General features: G+C 33.5%; 4 protein-coding genes across 6 annotated transcripts; 1 reads left to right on the top strand and 3 right to left on the bottom strand.

Annotated features, from left to right (window-relative positions):
• Positions 1–248: 248 nt before the first annotated feature.
• LOC125809769 (isochorismate synthase, chloroplastic-like) lies at positions 249–8,920 on the top strand. Of its 3 annotated transcripts, none has more exons than XM_049489369.1 (16): positions 249–395; positions 500–694; positions 2,767–2,987; positions 3,224–3,341; positions 3,442–3,558; positions 3,671–3,817; positions 4,040–4,114; positions 4,203–4,271; positions 5,091–5,209; positions 5,312–5,369; positions 5,643–5,753; positions 6,158–6,242; positions 6,675–6,772; positions 7,443–7,535; positions 7,669–7,744; positions 8,686–8,920. In XM_049489369.1, the coding sequence occupies exons 1-16, from the start codon at positions 264–266 to the stop codon at positions 8,697–8,699; spliced, it is 1,728 nt and encodes a 575-aa protein (XP_049345326.1). In that variant the 5' UTR covers positions 249–263; the 3' UTR covers positions 8,700–8,920. The 3 variants fall into 3 exon arrangements, with proteins under 3 accessions (XP_049345326.1, XP_049345325.1, XP_049345327.1); XM_049489368.1 differs by lacking the exon at positions 8,686–8,920 and adding an exon at positions 8,473–8,582; XM_049489370.1 differs by lacking the exon at positions 8,686–8,920 and adding an exon at positions 7,995–8,278.
• On the bottom strand, positions 8,597–10,445 carry LOC125809771 (pectate lyase-like). Its single transcript, XM_049489372.1, has 4 exons — positions 10,198–10,445; positions 9,383–10,034; positions 9,026–9,268; positions 8,597–8,882 (listed from the first exon to the last, which is right to left on the bottom strand). The coding sequence occupies exons 1-4, from the start codon at positions 10,386–10,388 to the stop codon at positions 8,661–8,663; spliced, it is 1,308 nt and encodes a 435-aa protein (XP_049345329.1). The 5' UTR covers positions 10,389–10,445; the 3' UTR covers positions 8,597–8,660.
• Positions 10,446–10,966: 521 nt separating this feature from the next.
• LOC125809725 (uncharacterized) lies at positions 10,967–14,556 on the bottom strand. Its single transcript, XM_049489321.1, has 2 exons — positions 13,222–14,556; positions 10,967–11,496 (listed from the first exon to the last, which is right to left on the bottom strand). The coding sequence occupies exons 1-2, from the start codon at positions 14,400–14,402 to the stop codon at positions 11,475–11,477; spliced, it is 1,203 nt and encodes a 400-aa protein (XP_049345278.1). The 5' UTR covers positions 14,403–14,556; the 3' UTR covers positions 10,967–11,474.
• Positions 14,557–15,126: 570 nt separating this feature from the next.
• LOC125809671 (probable aldehyde dehydrogenase) lies at positions 15,127–22,210 on the bottom strand. Its single transcript, XM_049489263.1, has 16 exons — positions 22,069–22,210; positions 20,883–20,962; positions 20,481–20,584; positions 20,208–20,275; positions 19,998–20,055; positions 19,746–19,859; positions 19,319–19,402; positions 18,875–18,979; positions 18,497–18,610; positions 18,029–18,160; positions 17,843–17,932; positions 17,597–17,686; positions 16,947–17,156; positions 16,753–16,863; positions 15,769–15,848; positions 15,127–15,686 (listed from the first exon to the last, which is right to left on the bottom strand). The coding sequence occupies exons 1-16, from the start codon at positions 22,152–22,154 to the stop codon at positions 15,548–15,550; spliced, it is 1,665 nt and encodes a 554-aa protein (XP_049345220.1). The 5' UTR covers positions 22,155–22,210; the 3' UTR covers positions 15,127–15,547.
• Between the last annotated feature and the right edge of the window lie 3,866 nt (positions 22,211–26,076).

Raw genomic sequence — 26,076 nt, 5'->3', positions numbered from 1 at the left:
GAGTATAAAGTAGAGGAAGAGATGAGTTGGCAGTTGGCACAAGAAGACGAGAGAGTTTTCACTCCTCCCATCTATTTGTGGTCTTGGCATTCAACTTTATAGCGGCTAAGATGTGTAGTGGTGGCCCATTTCTTACATCATATCCATGGCCAATAATAAACTTTTGCGTATATAAAGACTATACTTGTTTATTGGGTTTAATTTTGTGTGTACAATTGGTTACATTCAAACTAAACAATATCAATTCCCAACTTCCATCTTTAATGGCTGTAGGTGTAAGGCACTACACCGTAAGGTTCATGGAACTTGAATCATCATCACTCATGAAATGCTCGCTCTCGTCTTCACCTCTATATAGAAAGCAATCAGTTCACTTCTCCAACTCTTCTAGTCAAGTAAGATATAATGTATCATCTCAATTCTACAATTTGTGTGCTCTGTTTTTTCTTTATCTTCTAACTTTCGAATTATTGCATATTTTGTAATTAAACTAAAACAGAGATATAATCAATGTTGTTCATTGTCGATGAATGGATGCCAAGGCGATTCAAGAGCTCCTATTGGAACCGTTGAAACTCGAACTTTGCCTGCAGTTTCTAGCCCTGCATTGGCCATGGAACGTCTCAATTCTGCCATCTCCGATATGATTAAGTCCGATCCTCCGCCTTACAATTCCGGCATTATTCGCCTTGAGGTAAATCCCCCAAATTTATCTGTGTATTTTATCACTCACGTTTATGTGCATCCATCAGAGGGAAACGGAACAAGATACTAATCATACTCCTTTTTTCTTTTGATTTTCAATCCGTGTCCAATATCCACTTTGTAGTCTAACTAAATCTGAAACATTTCGATAAAGCATACTTATAATATTCCTATTCCTACTCTAGAATCCAAATTCACGCCAAAAAGTCATAAAGTGTACTAATGATACTCCTTCTGTAGGAATCCTACACCGAAGTTATCTATCGTGTGTATATGACACGTGGTTGGCTCAGATTGGCCTAGAGAATTCTGATCTTATTCTTATCTATCTCCAAAAAAACTGTTTCCAAAGTCCAAATGATTAATTGTCTTCACTCTACAAATAATAGCTCGTTAGGCTATATTTTATTAAAGTCTTATCTATTTCCTCCCTTTATTTTTATTTAAAAATAAGAGGTGCTTTAATTTTATGATGATGATTTAAAAAATAAAAAATAATGTGTTCGGGATTATTTGAATTAGGTGCCTTAAAATGAACTTGAAACTCTTAAACCGCCCAACAAAGTTCTATCTTGTGTTTAAGAGATTTAAAATCTACATATATACACAAAAAATTTAAAGAAAAAATACTCTTTCTGTCTCACTTTATGTGACACTTTTTGCTTCTCGAGAGTCAAATAATCTAATTTAGACCATGAATTCGGGCATAGAATCTTTTAAAAAATTTAAACAAAATTTATATATTTAGAAACTATGTAAAAGTACTACAAGTCACAATGATTGACAATTTTAAAAATTTAAAAGATATATGAAAAATTTACGATAAAAAATAGATTTATTTGAATCTCGAAATTCGAAAGATGTCACATAAATTGGGGTGGAAGGAGTACCTTATATGTATAGTGTATTTTATTGCCAAGAGGTTCGGATGAACACCATCGCCTAGATCTGCCCCCAATCAAGAAGACATTAATACAGTTTTTCCAATTTTACCCTTATTTAAACAGGATAAGTTAGTAAAAATTATACTTTTTTAATTTCTTGGAATGAATAGTTTCTTAAGGGGTATGTCCAAGCTAAAACACCATTTATTTTTGAATGATGAGAGTATGTTTTTTTTTTTAAGAAAATGCTTGTTTTAGATTTTTTGGTATTTGACCAAGCTTTTAATAAAAACAAATAAATATTTTAAAGAAAACATAGAAATTGTTTTTTGAAAATTTAAAATGGGAGCTTTTCTCCGTGAATATTCTATAAATCTTAGCCGATAAGAGGGGTTTTTCAAATAGTCAGATGGTAAATATCCTCCAACTTCAACTGTAATTTTTTGGGTTTAAGTTATCAAGAGAAGTAAAAAGGTGAGAACTACTAGAGAGGAAAAAAAGAAAAACAAAAAATAAATAACTTTCAAAATTTTGACCAAATATAAACTGCTAATCTAATATAGACAAAAGTGAAAACTTATTGATTAGCCAAATGTGCTAATCTTAAAAAAATATATCTAACAAAAATACTTTTCCAAATAACCTTATTTTAGGAACTTGGCCAAACTGATTCCTGACTTATTTTAGTGGCACAAATACATAAAATTCAAAACCAGTCCCATGATCGCCTTCGTAAGATAAAAATGAATAGATATTTTTATCTTAACCCAGATGACTCATATAGTCGGTCAAAAAATTCTTATTTTATTTCGCTTTTACTAAGTTATTTTTTTTTAATAAAAGTTATGGTCAGTAGCAACAATCATATAAATTGGGAATAATGATAATTTTGTTTCAAAATCATTTAACTATGCATAATAACAATGTGTTGATCACTTTACATTTTTTATGGTGTTTAAGAAATCAAACACCTTAGGAAAAAATTTGATTGAAAATTTTACAAATAAATGTGAATACTTTAAAAAAAAAAAAAAAAACTAATTGCGAAAATAATGTAATACGAGACTGAGGAAGTAGTTGTTATGATCATATTATTTACAATTTTGTTTGAGAATATTGATTTTGATATCTGAAAAAATGATAACAAATTTGTGAAAATTCTTATGATGTTGAGAAGGTGCCAATTGAAGAGCAGATTGAAGCACTTGAGTGGCTTCATGCCCAGAACCATCTCCTCCTCCCTCGCTGCTTCTTCTCCGGTCGAAGAGTTGCTTCTGAAATGTGCATCAACGGAGCTTCTTCTCATTCTAAATTGGTCAGTGTAGCTGGTGTCGGTTCAGCTGTCTTCTTTACTCATTTACGTCCCTTCTCATTAGACGATTGGCGTGCTATAAGAAGGTAATTTCATGCCTGCCCCCACTTCCTCAAATATGCACAATTCCCTTTTTTTTTGTTTGCATTGTGCTCCCCAATGCATGCACAAATTTTGTTTTGTTTGTACCCTAGCTTTGGGTTGGTGGTTTGCTTAGACTTGGGCAAGAATTGGTTCATCTGGATCTATTTTTAGCACAAGACTTTAGTTGAACTCATTGTTAATGTTCTGAACTATAGCAATCGTTTTATCTCTGCCAAAGGTTCCTCTCCAAGAAATGTCCACTAATTCGTGCTTATGGGGCAATCCGATTTGATGCAACAGCCGATATAGCTTCTGAATGGAGTGCTTTTGGCTCATTTTATTTCATGGTTCCTCAGGTAAATGAATCGACTTTCATCTCTTCATTGCTTGGGGTCTTTTTGTTAGACATATTGCCTCTTGAATATAATCCATCCATTGCTAGATGCTAAATGATAGGTTGAGTTTGATGAGCTTGAAGGAAGTTCAATTATTGCTGCAACTATTGCATGGGATAATGCTGCATCATGGACATACCAGAGGGCAATAGATGCACTTCAGGCAACAGTATGGCAGGTCTCCCCTTCTCGCTTCATTTAATCATTTTGGTTTGATTGTTTTTATTTTATTCTAATTTTTCTCCTTTCCTCATTAACTTTTCTTTTCAACTCTATGTTTATGAATGCAGCTTTCCTCCGTTCTTATAACAGTGCAGAAGAAAAATCCTCATTCACATATACTCGACAGTACTCATGTGCCGGGTAAAGCGTCTTGGGACAATGCGGTTAAGCGTGCTTTGCAAATAATAAGCAGAAATGACCCCGTACTGATCAAGGTTGTCAACCACTTGTGTTTTCTAATCACTTATGCTCTTCACCTTTGACCTTATATTTTACCAAAATATTGCTGTTTTACTGTAAAATAAAGTACTCCTATTTGTTATGGAGGACTATAGAAGTAGCCAAATATAATGAGATAATCTGATGCACACTTTAAGATATAGATTCATAATAAGTAAGTCTAGGTGTTTTGAAGTGCATACCTTTTCTTGGAACAGGTGGTACTTGCTCGTAGCACCAGAGTTGTGACAGCTGCAGATATTGATCCGCTAACATGGCTGGCTTGCTTAAAGGTGTTCATTACCCGCCTTATTTTTTTTGAATAGTTCACTAGCATATTATCTCTTACTTTTGATAAAATATTGAGGGTTAAGTTTGCAGGTTGAAGGAGAAAATGCATATCAGTTCTGTTTGCAACCTCCCCATTCGCCGGCATTCATTGGAAACACTGTAAGTCAGAAGGCTTTCTCAATAACTCAATGGTGTCATGAAACAATGTAAAAGGTGAAGTCCATGTAGTCAGTTTTAACTTTTATGTTCTTCAATTGATAGATCACATCAATTCTTTGGTGTGCATTCTATCAAAGTTCAAAGTAGTTGTTACCATAGATTATGGTGCATCAACCAGGTGAAATGAAATTATTTTCACATGAAGAAGAAGACTTTTGAATTGTTATATATTGCAGCTTTCGTTATATCATCTCATATATAAAGAGTTATTTTGACCAAAATATTAATTTCTGTGATGGTGTATCTGGTAAAGTCAAAAAAGAAATCTGTTAATTATGCTTAAATTTTAAAAATGTTCCAGTATGAAATCCTAAAGGTATCGCCTTTAATGTTGAAAGGATATGAAGTTAAATTTCCTGACCAGTGGCCACAACCATTTTTAAGCCTGATCACAACCATTCCAAATGCGCTCAAGAATTTCAGATTAGACTCTTATTAAATTTCTGACGACTGAGCTTTCTTAAAATTTGCTTTGACTATGACTGTAGTAAATACACAATTTGCTGATGGCAAGTCTGGCTGATTATTTGTACTGGTGACAGCTGGATTCTTGTGACGAATCATCTATTAAAAGTTGTAGTAATCAGAACCCGTACCCACCACCTTCTATTGATCCAAAGAGCATCAAGCTCACTTTTGAATCTCTCAAGTGCCAATTATTAGCCGTGGTAGCAAAAATACCTGGATCTTTTGTACACTTACTAGAAACGGTGAGGACATAGAATAATTTTATTTATTACTTATGCTCTTTTTGAATAGCCAGAGCAGCTATTTCATCGGGACCGCCTCAGCATTTGTAGTGAGGCTTTAGCTGGAACACGGGCTAGGGGTGGATCAGAGCTTCTGGATCTTAAGATAGAACAGGATTTACTATCCAGGTTCATCTTTCTGCTTTGTGTTCTATAAATAAAGCACTACGTCATTATCGTACTTATTTTTTATTGGTGTATTATTTACTATATTCTTATATTTTTTCACAGTGCTAAAGACCATAATGAGTTTGCTATAGTACGGGAGTGCATAAGAAGAAGATTGGAGGTAAGCTTGGTTAAATGGTTTCTGAACAGAATCTTAAGAAATTTCATTAGGGAAATAGAACTTTTGAGATCTCTAATTGGGGGATTGCACTTGTTCATTTTAGTTTGGTGACACGTACATTTAATTGACGTTTTTAAAATTTTGCATGTCAAACTTGAACCATTCCGGCACTGGAGTTTCTATAGTTCCTAATCCACTTTTAGGACATCTCAGGAACCCTTCATGTTGTATAAAACTAGTTGGAGCCTCTCTTAACATTATTTTGTTTCATAGGCTGTGTGTTCAAGCGTTTTAATTGAACCAAAGAAAGCAATAAGAAAATTTACAAGAGTTCAGCATCTTTACGCTCGATTGAGGGGGAGACTCCAAGCTGAAGATGATGAGGTAAGTCTTAACGTCTTCTATCCCATTCATTACTTACCGAGTTGTAGTTGATGCAGGGCCTTATGAGACTCTTTAGTGTAGACAGGGAAAGTTTGCATGACAGCCTTGTTTATGGTTTCTTCAAACTTTTGTTATTCCCCCTGATTGAGACAGGTGGAGTTGGTTTTCATTGTTCTTGAGGTGGATCGTATGTTTTATGAGAACCAAAACTGAATGAAGCATCTATTAGTATTTCATCAAACATTCTTCTTGAATTAGTTCATACTCACTCCCTTTAGTTGGCAAAAACTATAATTTTGAATCTCTATTATCCATAAAGATGTGCTGATGATATGTATAGGTCAATTTATTGCTTCCTCTATTCCTTCTATAAAGCACCAGACTAAGCATCTACAGTTTTCCAGTTTAAGATTTTGTCGTCCGTGCACCCTACTCCAGCAGTTTGTGGGTATCCTACAGAAGATGCACGGGCTTTTATTTCAGAAACTGGTATGTGCTAGTTGGTATACCTTTGCATGTTTGACTCTATTCTTGAACTAGCTAGCTCTTTGTGCACACCAAAATGATAGATAGCTACTTATCTGGGTTGAGAGAATTAAAAAAAATAAAGAATGGAAAATTGTAGGCTTGTAGCTAAAGGATCACGTTGTCCACTTATTATCTCAATCCACTTATGGAAAGCCAGATTCCTCTTGCTACAAAATGCTTATCTGTATCAACCCTAGGCTTCCATATGAGGCCTGGGCACTGGTACTTGGAAATGCTGTGATTAGTCATTACAATAAGCCTTTAATTAATGCGTAACTGTGAGAGAGTATTATCATTTTATGCAATGTCTTCATACAGACAGAATAATCAACTCAATGGCTTCTTGAACCTTGTGTTCTGGTATATGAGTTCTAACCAGCTGATGTTTCCCAGAAATGTTTGACCGAGGAATGTATGCTGGTCCTGTTGGTTGGTTTGGAGGGGAAGAGAGTGAATTTGCTGTTGGAATAAGGTCAGCTTTGGTTGAAAAGGTGAGGTTAATACTTCATAGCACTTCACCTTCATTCTAGAGTACATCTATTGCAACTTTGCAAAACTAGTTTGCATGCATGTGCTCCACAATATAGTAAGAATTTGCTGTTGGAATTTTAAAAAAAATAAGAATTAAAAAGCACATGATGAATATTTTTATGAGAGGCTAATTATTCAAGACTTAAGGTCTACTGATAAAAAAAAGAGGCTCATCCACATAAAAACTTGTATGATAGTTTAGTTTTCTGTCCAAATTTATTTTATTATTAAGTATCAATAAACTAGATAAGTTTCATATTTTTAGTTACCTTTACCTCAAAAATAAAGATAAGTTCCATGTTTATTGTTTCATATGTTAGGGAAAAAACCAATTTTATGTCTTAACTAATTTCTAGTCCAAATTTTATTGCACGCATATTTAATATATTCAAAATCTTATAAGATTAACATCAAATAATTTTTTTGTAACATTTATAGAATCAATTTTATATGCTTCTGACTTCATTTTTACAATTCCTTTTAGGAATCCAGTCTTACTTGACTTTGACACTTACAACAGATCTGGGATTGGATATAGGCACAAAATGCATCATTTTGTTTACTTTCTGCATAAGGCTTTCCAGTGAAACATATTTTATATATGGCATGCTGATGAAATGTAATAACTAGGGTCTTGGTGCATTAATTTATGCGGGAACTGGGATAGTGGAAGGAAGTGATTCATCTCTAGAATGGGAAGAGCTAGAGCTAAAGACTTCGCAGGTATCTTTAATAATTCTTTTCTATGCTATTAGACATGTCTTCTATTATCTAGAGTGTGAAGAGCTCCTCTACTCTCTGACAGCAATGACAACATAATCTTTTTTCTGCTGCATCTTTCTATCGTCTCCTGCAGTTCACCAAATTGATGAAACTTGAGGCACCTCTTTTGACTAGAGGACAAAGTAGGATTATCAATCAGAATCAGAAAGGTTTGTCATGCCTGCCACATCATCTTTATTGCCATCTTTTTACATTCCTTGTATGCAAATATCATCAACCTGTCATATGCGATTTTGGGATGCAAAAATAATCCAAATATTTATGATTTTACTCATTTTTTTGGATAATTCATTTGTTTGATCACTTTGATTTTGCAACTTACAAGCTACTCTAATTATTTTTGTGTGAGCAACTCTTTACAGATCTTACACTGATTGATTAACATTTTTGGCAATTTAGTGAGATGACATTTTCTTGGAGGAGAGATGACGTACGTCAATCATATGATATAATACCGTTATCTTCAGCTTTTGATAGCAAATCAGATATACGATTTAGCTTTCAGCTTTAGTTACCAAAATGCAAGAGAAATCAACACCCAAATTTTCATTCTTATTGTTTGTTCAATATTTATGTAATCAGTAGTTGCCTTAGCAAGCTTATGCCCTTCCATTGAAATAACACAAGAAGTAGAAAATTTGTATAAATGATTACCTTGTACAGATGTATATACTTTTTTTGTTAGTGGAACATCTGATTCCAAAACTAGGGATATTGGTGACAAAATACAGAAAACCTTCATGTTTGTGTTGTAGAAGAGTAATATCTATCTTTTACAAGAACACCTTGTTGTTCCTAATGTGTGATCATGAAAAATAGCCATATCAATTTACATTGCAGTTTTATTTGATTTGTCACTTTTTTACATTGATAGAAGGAAAAAGGACATTGTGTCGAGAATTCACAGAAGCACAGAGCATCAAAAACCTAAAAGCTTTTCCATCTTAGCTCACACTCATTCTCCCCTTCTACTTACCAGCATTGCATGTGAGAGGAGAAAGGGAGCAAACTGACTTTCTATAGTTTCAAGTCCTATTTCTATTCGTAACTTGGTGCAGACAAGCTCTAACAAGGCTTCCCCTCAATGCAGTTCAAAGAGCCTGAAAATCTTGTTTGCCTGCCCGCGTCTGAGCCTGCCCTGGGGTGGATCATATCAGGACCCGTCATGAATTTATGATTGCGATTTCCAGATTCCACAAAGAAGGCTCCGTTCATCATCAGATCTCCCTGTGATCTCCACACCCAATTCTTCCACACACTCTCAGGTGAATAATCCCTTTTGGTCACCTACAATAAAAGGTAAATGAGAATGAGCATGTATCTTCAACAAGAGTTAGTCACATGTAGTATTCTTGATTTGTTCATTCTTTTCATAGACACAAGATTGCGATGCAACCTTGTTGGTTATAGTTATTGTTAATCTTGTTTACCTCTTTAGCGTTAGGGTTAGGCGGGGCGATGAAACGGTTGCCCTGGCTGAGGATGGTAGGGTGTTGACTTCCACCAATGGCATACATTATCCAGTGAGTATAGTCATTGTTGACAGCATGAACAAATCCCCATCTCACTCTTGGCATCCTCTGGATCAGCCCTTGGCCAAAGTGATTAAAAGCAAGTGTTATTTGTAGGATTGCGTCCTGTTTGTAGCTGTCACTTGCCCCAAACAACATAACCTAAACAAAAACATATTGCAGATATTAAAACATTCTGGCTGTTTGCAGTCTCTGGTAGAAAATGTTATCAGTATATTGAATTTAAGCATTAATCCAGTTTTGGAGCTAATTTACGTCATTATGGTGGGTGAAATGGCAGTTGGAAATGGTAATAGCAGTTGAAGCCTGCACAGCATCAATGAGTCCATCATCACAATTAGACATGGAAACATGATCAATCCAAATGTTTGTTGATCCAAAGATTGAAATACCATCACCATCACTTCTTGTTCGAAAACCATAATGATTGATCGAGTCTCTAATTAGTCCACCATTACCAGACTTTATATCATGGATATGAAGACCATGAATAATCACATTGTTTATGTACTGTAACATCAAACTAGCACCACCAGTAATATGCACTTGTTGTCCTCTGGCATCAATTGTCTTGTCGCCTGTCATGATAAGTTCTTGGTTAAGCTTAATGACCATGTGATGTGCAAATATGATCCATAGTGGCCCTGGCTGAATGACTGAATGGCGCAGTGTCCCTGGCTTAGGATTCACCATATCGTTGTCCCCAGGGTCAGTTACTATGTAGATTTTGCCACCTTTACCACCAGTCGTATGGTGGCCAAATCCAAGAACACAATCTGCTAGCTTCTGGCGATTTTTAGCCCAATGTGGGTCACATCTCCAGCAACGATCAATAGGGTTAGTAGCCACACATGGACCATTGTACTTGTGCAAGTCCCTTCTTGTGCTATTGCTACCTTCTTCCGACCTTCAAATCAAAATAAGATGTACCATGAAAAAACTTGCTTAGGTGATCCTTTTACGTGTATATATATATATATATATTATATATTATTGAATCTCATCGTCGTAATGAAAGCTTCTAGTGTAACTAGTCGCAAAAGGTGTTCAAAAAATGTGAGAGGAAATACCTGTGAACATGTTTGTTCAAATTAGCTGCAACTTTTTCAGGATGAGGATTATAGGATTCTTTAGCATTTTTATTTGCTTGGGTGGCTCGAGTCCTCCACACCTCATCAAACTCTCCAATATTAGCCTCAATGCTAAAAACTAGTGTGCACAAAATTACAAAGAAACTCAACCTATTTTTGAGAGTTACCATTTTTCAATTATAGGTAGCTTTATTTGTAAACACATTCTTTTCTCTCTTTACTTAGAAAATATTCTGAGTTTTTGTTTAAATAAAAGTAAAAGGGAGAGGAAATGAGAATGAGAAACAATGAGGGAAAAGTGGGGAACCGTTTTCCCTCTTAACGGTCAACTGTTGGTCTACTGTTTTATCCAGAGATATTGGATGGTGTCTACGTAATTTTCATGGATTTTTTAATTGGTAATTATCATATCATCATATGAATAAGTGGAAGACAAAAATTTACAATGTAAACTTCTTAACATTCTTGTTTTAGCGCATCTTTTTCACCGCAATCTGCGTTGTTATATCCAAATTCGAAAGAGAATATTTAGGGGAGCCATTATTATTGCAAGATTTTTTTGGAAAGAATTCGTTAAGGATAACAAAAATTTAGGTAAAAAGATTACATTGAAAGGGTAAAAGCAAATTTCAAAAACTATTTTGGGTTCATTCCTAAACCAAATTTGTTTACTATGCAAGAGTTCAAGTACATTTCTCCGTCATATTAAACACCCCAAAAAATCAAAGTGCTTGGATTAACACAGGTATTAAGACAAGGATTAACAATGACCAAGTTAATTAAAATCTACTGCAAAAACTAGTTTACAAATTGTCACCGTGTCAATTGTCAACTGCAAGACATGCATTCCAAAACGACAAAACGGAAGCACGCCTGTTTGTTCTATTGAGTTTTTTTCAATGCTATTTTTTAAACTAATCAAAACCATATTCAAAGAGTAATAATCTAATACAGTGATATACTCAGCAGAGGCTTAACTAGCTTAGAGTACAGAAAACATGGGCTTGAACACTTGCCCAATAAATATATTATCGCGTATACTTTAAATAAATGAAAAGACAAGTCTGCATTCTTTCTCTGTGTCTCCTGTTGTAAAGCCAAGAGAATGGAAGCTCTAAATCAGTTTACTCACAACAAATGCAATCAACACCATAGATCTCATTTACCCATTAGTCCAATAGAATGTGACGCGGTTGAACTTGTCAGACTCTCCAACTGCATATTCAGCATAAACTGAAAACCAGGAGATATCAACCTCATGCTACATCGCCAGCCAGCCTGCAACATACTTGAGTATCAAAGAACTGCATTCTATCTAGAGAACTTCCGAGAGCTTCAAAACCAAAAGAATTGAGCAATAGAGTTATGCTTCTTAATTTTAAAATAGAGTGAAGGCATTCAAGTTCATCCATCAATCATGTACTTCACTGTTTGTCAATATCCTTAGACCCCTTGGTAGGATGACTGGGTAAAAGTAAGATAATGAAAGGAAAAGATTATCCAATTCATATATTGACGAGAGTCACAAAGGAATAAATTTTTAGCATGACCAGATAGACGGGATACCTATTTGCATAAATAGGGGATCTTGATGATGTCAAAAGTTTACTTATATAACTAGATAAAATTGTCAATAGAGTTCAGCTTCAGTGCATTTGAGAACTTCAAAACTGAATTTAATTTGAAATAATGCATAAACTTGTCGACAGGAGAAAGAAAGGATATCTACCCAAACACATAACCTACAAATAGCCATGAAAAAATTACCAGTCAATATCCTATTACCCATAAACTTACTATACAATGATATCGTGAATAGTCACAGTTTTCATTCCCACAGAGGGGAAAGAGACTAAACCAACAGTAGCCAAATTACCAAACCCAACTGCAAAAGCACAAAGTCTGTTTCATCTTCCATTTGACAACCTTCCATCAATATTATTCGTTTAGACTAAGCATATAAATACATGCGGAGACGCACAGGAGGACATTTTACCTGGTGGTGGCCAAAAATAAATATTGGTGGTACTTCCAAGCATCACAGGCAAAAAAAGTGTTAGCACAGAGGGAGGAAGGGGAGATGGTGGGCCCTATAATTCATCAAATAACTTAATTTTTTTTATAAACAAGAAATCCACGAGCCCTATCGCCACACAGCTCCAAATTCACAGATAGTGGGCCCGCCTTACTACCATTTTCCACTTGAATACCATACTTTATGCTGGCAAAAGGGTTCACACCTGTGGCATGCACCTATTCCACAGAATCCATATATAACTTATAACTTAATAAAGATATTAAACATGAATAATCCCAAGGCACAAGTACATTACATACCATAGTGGTTCTATTTACTTTGGGTTGCATTTGAATTGCACACATGTCCTATCTCTATCATACTCACTAATCTGTATGATTCAATATGGCTACCGAAGGTTCCAGATTCAATTTCACATCATCCCAAGATTAGCAATTTCACCACTAAGCTAGTCAATATCTATGAATGGCCAAGTTCTCATCATTCAAAGATTAGCAATTTTACCATCTTTCTAGGCTATTCAATATCTATGAATGGTCAAGTTCACATCATCCAAAGATTAGCAATTTTACCATCTTTTCGAGCAATTCAATATCTATGAATGGACCACAATCCACATCCAATATTTATCCCATGTTATCTTTCTTGATTAATAAAAGGAAACATATATTTACAAGGATATCAGCAGCGACAACTATAAATGTGTTACCATCTTCAATATTAACACTACGTTATGTGAGTTCTGCTACACAAATTTAAGAACTGAGAAACATGTATACAGATCATTAGACATCCTCCTGGAAAAATGAACTTAGGGATATGTTTAATACTTAAACCTACTTTAGGGCATTCCTAAAAAATGAACTTAGGGATACCACAGATCAAATTTAAGAATTAATTCCATGAAGAACTTAGAACAAGAAAAATAAGTGATAATACAACAAGTTTCAAGTTCAATCACAAACCTTTGTGTTTTGATTTTCAATGCCTCGGTCACATTTGACAAGATGCCACATATTTTTGCTTCTGCAGTTAAAGAATTGACAACTTCTTCTAAAGATTTCAATTCCTCATGAAACTCTTGATGTAAAACCAAAGAAGAGAAATGCTCATCCACAACCAAACCAAGGCACTTGACTATGTCCTCCAGTGAAGGAACCCATTCACAAGCCTTCAACCCCAATTCAAATGGTGCCTTAGGACAAGGACACACCTGAGGAAACCTCTCATATTTATTCAACCACTTTTGCAAGTACCGAATCAAAACCATTATCTCTGAACCAGTTAATTTACTTATACAAGCACCCAAAATAACTTCATCAACATTCCTTGAAGCAAGCAAATAATGCAAACACATTTCAGAAACTGAGAACCCATCATGTGCTAGCATAAGCAATAATGAAGCATCCCTAGCTATATCCATCCTGACCGGACCGAGGCTCACATCCTTTGCCTTCTCAATTGCAGACATTGCTTGACTCTCCCATTCCCTCCTCACATTAATCAAAGTACTATCCCCATTTTTGGAAAGGGAAAGAAAATATTTCAACACACACATCATATCATAAGTTTGAATATCTAATACATGCTTTACACACAAAACAACCAACCAAGATTGTTTCTTTTCAATTAGGTTATTTATCAAACTTGATATGCCTGAATGATCAACAATCCCATTAACAATCATACTCTCCAAGATCTCCCAAGTCTCCAAAACAACACAAGCCTCCAAAACCAAACCCTTGACATCTCTACCCATAAAACTACCCAGCTTTTCAATCATTTTTACAATATTACTCTCATCCACCTTATCAGGACTAACTGAAATCCCAAATATATCCCAGATTCCCGTCATATAGGAAACCAACACCTCAAAGAATTCGTCTTTATTGAATGTGTTAGGGTTTTTCATCATCTTCTTCAAATTTTTGAAGAACTTTTGTCCTGACTCAATCACTTCAACATCAGTTGATAAAAGGCTCCACCCAGTTCCTCGCTTGAGTAGCGAAATATCATCGCTCTCCTCCTTTTCGGGTTTCAGTTGAAGCAGAGCTGGTTCGGAGTTGAGAACAATAGAGAAATCACCATCGGAGGTGGTTGGAGAATTTTCAATTGAAGCTTTGGTGATAACTTCCAGCAAAGACATTGAGAAAAATGGATACTTTCTTCGATTGTAGAGAGGAAATGGCTGAGGAGAAAAAGATAACACCAGGTTCTTCAGGAAGGGCGGCGGACAACGGAGGAGGCAACGGCGGCTCTAGGGTAAGGCAGGGAAGCCCTTTACAACAAAAGAAGTAGTACTATTGTATTATGGGAAAAGGAGAACATATACTCTTTAATTTTGTGATATAGAGCATATACTTATGTTATAAAAATGTTTAATAAGTGGTGAGTATATATATTGTTATTTTATTTATTTATTTTAAAAATGGGGATGGTGAAGGAGAAATAGGTTATTGAATTAAAAAAAATCTTAAACTTCAGTTTTTAGATTTTTAAAATATCAATTAGTTTTAAAAATTATCTCATCCTTTTTTTATTACTACTTCATTGCACCATTAATTAGATGGTAAAGATATATATGCACTATTTTTTATTTATAATATATTTCTCTAAATTATAAAGTTGAAGAGTATATTTATCTCTTTTCCCTTGTCTATATATAATATTTAAAAAAATCTATTTATACCATAATTATTACTAATTTAGAGTTGGACATAAATTGAGACTTCAATAGAATTGAACCTTTAAAGTTTGAGCATCATTACCATTTACCACCTAAACTTGATTATTTGTACGATTGAAAACAATATTATGTTTGATTGCAAATTTTTATTTTTGTTACTATTGTAATTCCACATAGAACTCAATTTGGCTAAGAAGGTTGTTTTCGATAGATCAAAAACAAGATGCTAATATTGTGCTCATCTACATACTACAATCAATGAAAGACCAGACCATCCATTTCCCTTTTCCATAGTTAGTGGCATCATTTTATGTGGATCATGAGGCCTTTTTGAATGGAAAGAAGTAGAACTGGGGGAGGACAGAAGAAGATTCAAGTGGGAGCATATTCTCCAAAAAGCGAAAATAACTCACTTATTAGATATATAAGCTGGTCGCTCATATGTTTGCACAAACATAAGCACTCAAATAACATTCTGATTGGCTTTGTGTTAACCAAGCTAATCCTTCCATTATCCTCAACTGGATTCTCTCTAAGGAATTCTAATGTTAGGTTCTTTGAACGCGATCCTCGAGTGCTTTAATTTGAGTGGTAGCAGTTGTTCCTCAAGTAGATGCAGGAACTTTCCATCCTAGTGGCATGGGACCAACATCATAGATGATTTCTCTGTGGCAAGACCATACAAGTTTTATAGCTTCTGGAGTACCTATTCCGGCTCCTCTGGGGTCCCCGGCAGGACCAAACCTACATTAGGGGATAGGACAGTCAATCAACTAAAAAAGGTGTATAACAATCACAAACAAAATTTGAAGAAGAAGTTGCTGACCAGTGATTCTGTGGAGCCCCTGTTGTTCTTGCTCTCAATCCAGCATAAGTGGTTCCATTAACTGAATTTCCAATTACTTTCTGAAAAAGGGGATTGACAATTTTACACGATTCAATTGTGATCCAGTACCCGCAGTAAATAGCTGAAATAACTACATAATCATGAACCATATAGGTATAGCTAATGAAGCTTTTCAACTCTCTAGTTTTTCTTTTCCTTCAGCTTTTTCTTTTTCATGGCACAAATGTCAGCCATCTTAACAATAAAGCATAGCAACTTTTTCCAGCACAATATCATTATGACTCGATGCTAAATTCTAGGCTCCAAATGATGCAAGCAATTCAATAAGTCGAAATGTATTATAATGGCTTAAGTTCCCAAGTCTGAATCTAAACTTCTTTTGTTCAATTGCCTTGGTGTTAAATATAGAAACTAATCTAAACAGCAGATTAGGAAAAATGGATGGGGGTGATTCAGCCCTGAACCCCTGGCTAGTATAACGTATACCAATACAGTTCAATTTTCTCCGATACTGTCCTGATCTATTTAGGTTTCAAACATTTTTATCTTCCTGAACTTTAAGGTTTATAGAAATGAGGACTAGCAAAATTTCATCTCTTTCCCTTCTCCATGGCTCTTTAATTCTACAGTATGGTAAAATAGCAGACAGCATTACGACAAATACTTCACTTAAGTTAAGTGTGAACACTACACCTCTCCTCTCCTTCCTTCCCTTCCTCCCTCCTTCTACACTGATTTTGGGACATAATAGAAAATTCAATAGTTTTAATTTAATTTATTTCTTGGGTTATTGCCTTTTCTATTCCAGATTCATTCGATCAGGGGATAAAAATTAAGTTCATGTAGGAATTCTGGATGCTCTCTAGAGAAAGAATTCGAGATATTTTCTGCTAATTGCATGTGAACATTTTAAGTTGTATATGGAGCACAGATATTTCAATAGTAACGGGAACATTTTCTTACTTGCAGGAACAGTATGTCATTTGAAACCACAGCAGCTGTTAAATGTGCATGCATCTTTTCAAGGGCATCCAGGACCAATGGAAGCTGATTATCTTTGTACTCCGTCACAACCTAGAAGGAAAAAAAACCAGCAAGATTTGATGATCAGCAAGAAAATTACCCAACCTGACGTTTAATTCAGAATATGCAATTACCTGGAATGGCCCAAAAATCTCTTTGGTCACGAGAGGATAATGTTCATCTTTGAGTATTTCTTCAAGTGGTACAAAAATAGCAGTGGGTTTAATGGCTCCATAAATTTTTGGGATCGAATGGTTTTGCAAGGCTTCACCACCGAAGAGCAATCTTGATCCAGGTATCTGAAGTAATTTCTTCGCATGGTCCAGCATTGTTTCAGTTGTAACCTGCAGGAGCAAGACATAACAATTATGACCAGGAAGTTCTGACAAGATTGTTGGCATTACTTGACAATGAACTACTAAGAATGCTTAATGCAAGAAAGAAAATAACGGAGAATGAAAGGCAAGTATAGTAAATACAGAAATCATGCTAACAAAAGCTGAGCTCCTCCTTTAATATAAATATTCTGTTTGTATCACAGAGAGTCCCAGATTTAACATATTCAGATGGACTCCCGAGGAAACTTCTACACTTGTTTGAGTGGATAATTTTCTGAACATCGAAAAGACTATCCAAAATAGATTCAAATCCAAGGTATCAATACTTTTCAAACTTCTAGTAAATTGTATCTATTGTCACTCTAGCACTCCAGAATCTAGATTCTAGATCATCCAATGATGGACACAAAATCTCCAAATTAACACTTAGCATTAGGTATTCTTACCGTAAGGACAGGACCAATAGTTAAATCGTCTAACTTTCTTCTTGCAGCAAGCTCGGTCATTTTGTCTAAGAGAGAACTTTTACTCCAATTCTGCACCAAAATAAAAATGGTTAGAAAAGAGAGTTCTTTGAACGAAATTTCATGAAACCATATTACTTTACTTTTTCTAAAGCTTATATAAACCACAGAGAATTTTTAACTCAAAACATTTAACTTCCATGAAGAAAATAGAAGGACTAAGCTCACCTCATGCATGAACAATATTGATTCAGCTGAACACTTCTGACCACTACATGCATATGCATCTTGGTCACAAACCCATGCAACGTAATCCACCTGTCAAAAGCCAACAATCACAATGAGTAAATAAAAAATCTTGAAAAGAGCCTTTCCAAAATGCAACAAAGTCTGTCGATAACAGATTATGTAAACCTCATTGACATCGGGCCCAAGGATCTTCCAGTCGAATCCAGCATCTTCTAGTTTGACTCTACCGCTTAGGTCATCAGCTAACTTCTCTGCCACTCTTGAGCTACCTGTGAAGAGAGTCATGCGTGGTTTTGCCTAACAATACAATACGAAAGAGATCTATGTCAGGAAATAGAAATATTATCTTTGGTAGTTGGAAAAGTTGGTTAGAAAGAATCCGACAATTATAGACTCTAGAAAGTTAATTACTCCATATTAGTGAAATGCCAACAATTCAACAGAGAAAATAGATTATATTATTCTTGGGATTCCTGAATCAATTTAACTTGGTTGAAATTAAGGTTATTTGCACATAACATGAGGACAACAAAATTTTAATAGGATGGGAAGTTTTTGGACTAAAATTTGTAATTTTCAGTTGCCAGTTCTTGTTCATAAGTGGCCCAAAGGAGTCTAGTTTCAGAAACTAACCTCCACGAGTAGCTTGTTCATTGTCTTTCCATCTGAGTTAATGAAATCCACATCATCCACAGGTAACCCACACTCATGAAGTAGTCGAAGCATTTGTTCCATAACAATGCATACCTAACCAACAATGCAGGTCAAATTGAAAAAAACACACTGGAAAAATATTAAGAGTATTAACAGGAAAAATAAACTAAAATAGGAACAAAATCTTCCAATTATCTGCACATTTTGTTAATTTGACAAAAAAAGAAAGGAGTATGTAAAAGTCAATTAGCAAATTTTGCTTCTTTGATATATGATAGACAAGTTTGTTTCTTAGCTGGGCCTTGTCCAATAAGTGAATTTGCACGCGAAAGAGTCTAAAAATTTGCACGACCTTACCTTGCTATCAACTTTAAGTACTGGTTTATTTCCCATATACAACGCTCCCATCAACTGAAGCAAAGGAATCTCCAAAGGAAAATTAAAGGGAGCAATAACCGCCACCTATAAAATGAAGTTTAAAATTGGGCAGCTAGAGAAATTTTAATAATTGAAGTACAAAATATCAGTCAATTGCATAAGAAAGTCACAACAGGGAAACGTAAGAAACAACTTATGTGCTGTTAGTTTACCACTATGAGCACTATGGCTAAAAGCAATGTATAACACAACTTTACACCAAGCTGAAATAGTAAAGAATTTTTTTTCCCCCCAAGTTCAGTGATTTTGGTTACATAACTAAACCTTCAGATCTTAGTTTCACCGTGAAAGATTGTATCATAAGACTTTTTTGTTAACACGTTCCATTAAATATAGTCAACAATGGAAAGAACGGTGCCTTACAGGTCCATAAGGCCATCGGAAACCATTGCTCTGCTGCCCCAGATGATTTCCTGGCACTGCAAAAGATCTAGCTAGAAAGCGAACCTGCCAAATAAATCAAGAGTTCAGCATTGGATGGGACAGTTTTGTTAAAGAAAATGGAGAAATGATTCCCATGTGAAATAAGTCCTTGTTCCTGAACCTGAAATCTATTAAGTTTTCAAATATTTCAGTGTCAAATAAGATACTAACAGTTAAGCAGCAAAAAGAAAAAAGAAACAACCAATGAGGAGACACAAAATTGTTGAAATAACATAAAGCAGCAAAAAAATCACATGGATGTGAAAGCTATGCAGCTGAATTGTTGCGCCACGATTTAAAACACATTTTTTTCTTAGCTAGTCCCTGTATAACGTTGAACATACGAGGTAATAGTTAAAGAATCTACCTGATCACCACAGAAATTTTCCAGAAATTTCTGCGTCACAAGGACTTCAATAAGAGCTTGTTGGTAACTCTTAGGAGACACCCGTTGTATTAGCTTAGCAAAGAAATCAGAAACCTGTAAGACCCCCCCCCCCCCCCCCAAAAAAAAAAGAGAAGCAAAACATTAAGATGATAAGAATTAATTATGAATATCATAAACTATTTGTCAAAAAGGTTACGAGAACATCAGCATCCTTGCTTGAATATATATTACCTCAGGCAAGCCAAGCGCATGAGCTGCTTTTGTAGATACGTCTCCTAACATTAAGTACCTGCGAAAATGGTGTCACTCGATAAATTTTCTTAAGTAATCATTTCTTCCTTGAAGAAAAATTCACAAGACATTAAATGCTCACCCTATACACTGTTCATCTAGACAACTTCACAAAAAACAAGAAAAAGACCAAAAACATTAAAAACATACCTTTCTGGTGCTTTGAATGGATTATGTAGACCATGTTTCGGGCACTTGGACAAGCTCTCCACAAACGGCTGCACACCCAACAATAGGACTTATAGAACCATGACAATCTTTGATGTTAAAGAATTCATACTAGAAGGGAAAAGTCCTTATGCGACCGAATTGGAGTTGGTCATAAAGTAACAAGTTATCTGAACAGAATAACAGACGCTACTGTCGAAAGACTCAGCTGGAAAGATACAGCGCACAGAACTATGATGCATCCAAATTATATACCTGCAATTCTGATTCATTTACTTCTGCAACTTTAATGAATGGTTGCCCATTCAAGGGATCCAATATCGTATTCCAACTAGAAGATTTTGTCCACTTGCCCTGCACTGAATGGATGAAAACCACTAGTCAACTAGATGTAGCAGTAAACTAGAACCATGACCAGAGCTAGCTTCTCTTTTTTTTTTTATATAAGAAACACACTTGAATCTGGTCAAAGGGTATACGGAAGTGATGTATTACTTCAATGATCAATTGCTAACACGCATATGGTATACAGGGAGATTAAGAGCATTCAAACTTTCTAAAGTCTATACAGTATATCACATCTATTCCTACGCAAACGTTGGAAAACTGCATATTAATGACCATTTCAGCAGCTAGTTGTTATGTACATGTACATACCCAAGTTGTGAACTTCAGCAGGTTGAGAGCCTGATACTTCTTCAGCCTTTACCGTAGCAAAAGACAGAGTATGGTTTGATCTGCATTATGAAAGATTAAATCACAATGTGTGAATGACTCTAAAACAACACCGTGCATGCTTGGTCCATACACGTCAATTGATTAGCTCAAAACAGCAGGTTGAGAATATCCAGAGATGTACTTTAGTAGAAAACAAAATCTTAGTTAAAGCAGCATTTACAAGTTCATATCATGATAATGTAGATGCACAAAAAGAAAGAATCAGATACTAGAACTCATCCATCCATAGCATCAAAAACCATCTCCAGAAAGAAAGAGCTGTAAAAAAATTACATTTTTCATTTTGAATCCTTAGGGAATAAAATCTTAATACTGCAAAAATAGTAGCATTAACTAAAAAAAGATGGAAGGGACTTCAGGTTCTGTTAAAACAATTGGTTTAGAAAAGAAAAAAAGGTAGTCACACAACACATTGCTAGTCTCAAGCCTAAAGCCTGGATAAAGGACATTATATGTAGTAGGTCGATATTTTGTAAAACTAATCAAATAACAACAAACCCTAGTAACAACTAACAACGAATGGATTGTAACATACTCTCGTAAAGTAGGCGGAGAGTGGAATGAACAAAACTTCAAATAATAATTTCCAAAATGGTGTATTTAAAAGCCTGAGCCGAGGGTTTATCAGAAACAACATCTCTATAATCAAATTTAGCAAGCTTTACAATAATCAAATTGCAAACATTTCTCAGCATCCAACATGTAGTAATGCAGATATTAGGCCAACTCCTCAATCTTGAGAATTAAAAAAACATCTTTCTCGTTTAAAACACTTTGGCTTCATTGTCTGAAGCACATATAATCGATGCATCTCTTAATTACTCAAAAGAACAAAGCAATGGCTTTTAATAATAGTGATCCTAAGCTAATAACTCATCCAATTGGAGCCCTGTAAAAAGTCATATTTTTGTAAAGAACAATTTTAACCAGGAAAAAATGACTCCTTTAAAACACCATTACATTATTGTAACAAAACAACTAAAATTATACTGAAATTAGGTGGCGATCGCTTTGTATTAATGTAACAGAACAAGTAAAATTATGAAACCTAGATTTTTAGAGAGCTTTTATTACTGAAAATGATGAGAATAAACAGTAAGAATACCTTGTAGAATTGAATAAAGTGATCCAATTGAGATGACTAGAAGAAGCTCTGTTCTTCAATTGCCTATATGCGGAAAGTCGATACATCGTTCTGTTCCAAACTTTTGGATGGCACTTTAGCTAGGTTAAAATAATTTTTTTATTTATAGATACTCTAATTCTCTACTTAGGATTTATAGTGTATAATATATTTTATGTTTCCTGTTATATCTTGAATAAGTAATTAATTTAAAGAATACTTTATATTAAAAATGAGCATAATCCACAAACATGTCTTTTAACTTGGTCTTATTTCATATATATGTCCTCTACCTTTGGGAGTGCATAAATAGACACATAAACTTGAATAAAGTTGAACAAGTAGACATATGAATCTTATGTGGGATAGTACACATTGGATACAAATTGTCATTTAGGATGTCAGGTAGGACGTGTGTGTTTGATTGTTCAAATTTTATACAAATTTAAGTATATAATTGTGCAATCCTAAAGTTCGAGGCATAAATATAAAATAAGGTCGAGTTAAAGGGTATATTTTTGTATTATACCTTAAAAGAATAATTTGTCCGTTTTAAAAAGAACTAACTGGTTTGATTTGATATGAAGAGAAAGAAAATATATAAAAGTTCAATCTTATGATTCTAAATTAAAGTTATGTAAAAAGTATAAAAATATATTTTATTCTCATAACCTTAAACCTAACATGTGAAAAACTGAAATTTAAGTATGGCTAAATAAGGAAATGAATCATATTCTATTTTAAATATAGTGAAAAAAAAATATCTTTCATTTTAAACGGAGAAAGTAAGTAAAAAAAATTATTTTTATTTTTAAAATAAATAACAAGTAAAAATTAACGGAATTAAACAATACACTCCGATAAAGTTGAGGTGTGACTGACTCAGTTTTGTTAGTTTGCGTGCGCTGTTTCATTTCCAAATTTCCCAATAATAAACAATCACGTGTGAGTGAGTCAGAGGTAGTTGCGTAAATCACTTCTAACCGTTGAATTTGTCTTTAGTTTTTTATTTATTTCTTATTTTCTTTTTAAAAATATTAGAAAGCATTGATTTTGAAGAAAAGTTACGTGTTTAGATTTCGTTTGATGGAAAAATATTTAAATTAATTTTAAGGTGAATTACATTAAGCACCCCCATTATATAACTCAATTTCGGATGTATCACAATTCACATGTATTTTAAAATCAAATACGTATATCATGATTAATACTATATAAATTCTACACTTGCACTCCATATGATTAAAAAAAAGAGCAACTTATAAAAATGACTATTTTTATAGGACTATTAAAGTTCAATAGCTATAAGTATGTTATTTATAAAAAATGACTATAATTTATATTTTTTTCTAGTTGCATTTCTTTATATGTTCTTATTTTTTTATTTATACATTAATACAGTTTTAATTACAATGAACTAAATAAGGAACATGTATTAATTGTGTAGCATATGAATACTTTGAATTCAAATTATTGGTATCTCTATTTATAAGACTTACAGTATTAATATATCAAGGATACAAGTATTTATAAAAACTTAATGTATTAATATATCAAACAAGGTAAAGTATGACAATTAACATATGAACACGACAATTTGAAAAATGAATACATTGTTGTTATTCAAAAAATAAATACAATATAGTATATATATATATATATATATATATATATATATATATATATATGAATACATTGTTGTTAAACAAAAGATGGATACATTGGACAACATAGAAACAAGAAAAATGGAAAATAATAGAATGTGTAGGTATCAAAGTGTGTAAGTATTCGCTTGTATTAAAAAAATTGATAAATCCAACAAACGTCAATCTCTTTTTGGTCAAGTTTTTTCTGTAATACTTGAAGTTTGGTTTTAACTCATGTATTTGTTTATAAAAATATAGTATTAATGTGTTCAATTATACTTGTATTGACTAATCAATCTTTTAAATTGGATAGATTACTTATGTATCCAGATATACTTGTATGCACAAATCATCATTTTAACTTGTGTTAATATTACAATACAAGTATCTATGTATATAAGTATTCTACTATATACAAATTTGACAATCACACAAACCTCAATCTCTTTTTGCTCATGTTCTTCCTTTACTACTTTTTTTTTGTATAACTATAACCATTGTAATGGAGAAAACAAAACAATTCTTCAATCGAACCCCTATAAAAATAGATGAAAATATAGATGGATACAAATATAATCTTCACAAAAAAGGAGAGAAAAAAATCAATTAAAAGATACTTGATGAATTCAAATCACAATCACACAAACCACAATCTCTTTTTGCTCATGTTCGTCCTTTACTACTTTTTTTTTTATAACTATAACCTTTCCAATGGAGAAAACAAAACAATTCTTCAATCGAACCCCTATAAAAATAGATGAAAATATAGATGGATACAAATATAATCTTCATTAAAAAAAAAAAGAGAAAAAATCAATTAAAAGATACTTGATGAATTCAAATCACTGATGAATTCAAATCACAAAAATTGCTCCTAGAATCATCAAAAAGATCTTAAATTAGAAGGAATATGGGAGGAAAATATTGAGAATATGTTATATAGGAATATTGATGAAAGAGAAAGTATTAATGAGGATAAAAATGAAAAATTGATCACATAAAATGTGCCTAAACATAATTAATTATCCTTGTAATAATAATTTTCCTATTTAATATTTAATAACTTTCCTGATTATTTGTATATAATTAACTTTGCTATTTTGTTGTGTAGTTATATCCATATAACATATATATAACTGTTTAATTATTAATTATAACTGTTTTTTAGTTATCTACTTTACATAATATGTATATATTGTATATTTTATACAGAATATACAGCTGAAGTATATATAACTAGATAGTTGAAGGGTATATTTATGCAAGTTTTCTTATTAGGGGTCGTTTTATATGCAAACTAAATTATCGTGAAATTATAGTACTAAAATGATAATTCATGGACTAATTTATCTTACATAGAAAATGGGATAAAATAATTCCAAGTGTGATGGTATAAAATGAGATATTCAAGAATCAGATTGGAATTGGATGATCTATACTATGTTTTGGTGGATGATATAAATTTATTTTCAATTTTAATTTTAGGATATTCCACCTTATATTGTGTATCAAATGACCTCTTGTAGTGTTACATGCCTTCGTAAGATAAAGCAAACTTCACGATGATGAGTGAATTCGAGTTTACATTATGGGCAAACAACATAAATATCACTAGTTTAGGAGTTAATTACCTTCCTTTCCATGAGTTTGTAATATTACTAATCCTACCATAATTCGTATCTGGATACATATATATGTATCTCAAACACGTGTTAATTATAGACATATAATTAAGTGTATCTAATAAGGAATGTAACTGAAAGACATAAATTAAGAAGGAAATCACGCGTATAAAAACTTAGGAGTATCTACAACTCCTAAAAAAAATAGATTTTTTATGTATCTAATTTGTTCATTTTATGTATCTGAACTATTATTTTACGTATCTAATGTGTCTTCTATGTATCTGATATATACATAATAATTAGATGTATCTAATATGTTCATTTTGTGTATTTGAAGACTGAAATATTCTTTTATGAATTTGCTATAGTTTTTTGTTTGTATCTTATATGTACTTAACGATAAGATGTATTAAATATGTTTATTATGTGTATCTGAAGTGTTTTTCCATGTATCTAATATCAACCATTACTACAAAAAAAAAAGACTTTCAAGGACTATTATTTAGCGACAATAAATTAATTATTGGTAATTCATTCCATAAACGTAAGTTTTAGCTGCTATTGGACTTTAGCCACGAAAGAGTGTTTCTTTAGTGGCAATTCCAAATTAATGGTCAGAAAATATTACTACTATAATTAAAATTCAATATTTTTATCTTCCCTCACAAAAAAAATCACTATAAAATATTGTCGCTCAGTTACATTCACCCCCAAATTGC

This window comes from Solanum verrucosum, unplaced genomic scaffold (genome assembly GCF_900185275.1).
Source record: "Solanum verrucosum unplaced genomic scaffold, falcon-dt-bn FXZP01000121.1, whole genome shotgun sequence".
NCBI classification, from domain to species: Eukaryota; Viridiplantae; Streptophyta; class Magnoliopsida; order Solanales; family Solanaceae; genus Solanum; species Solanum verrucosum.
Note: the sequence above shows the minus strand (reverse complement) of the source record. Positions and strands in the feature narration are given on the sequence as shown.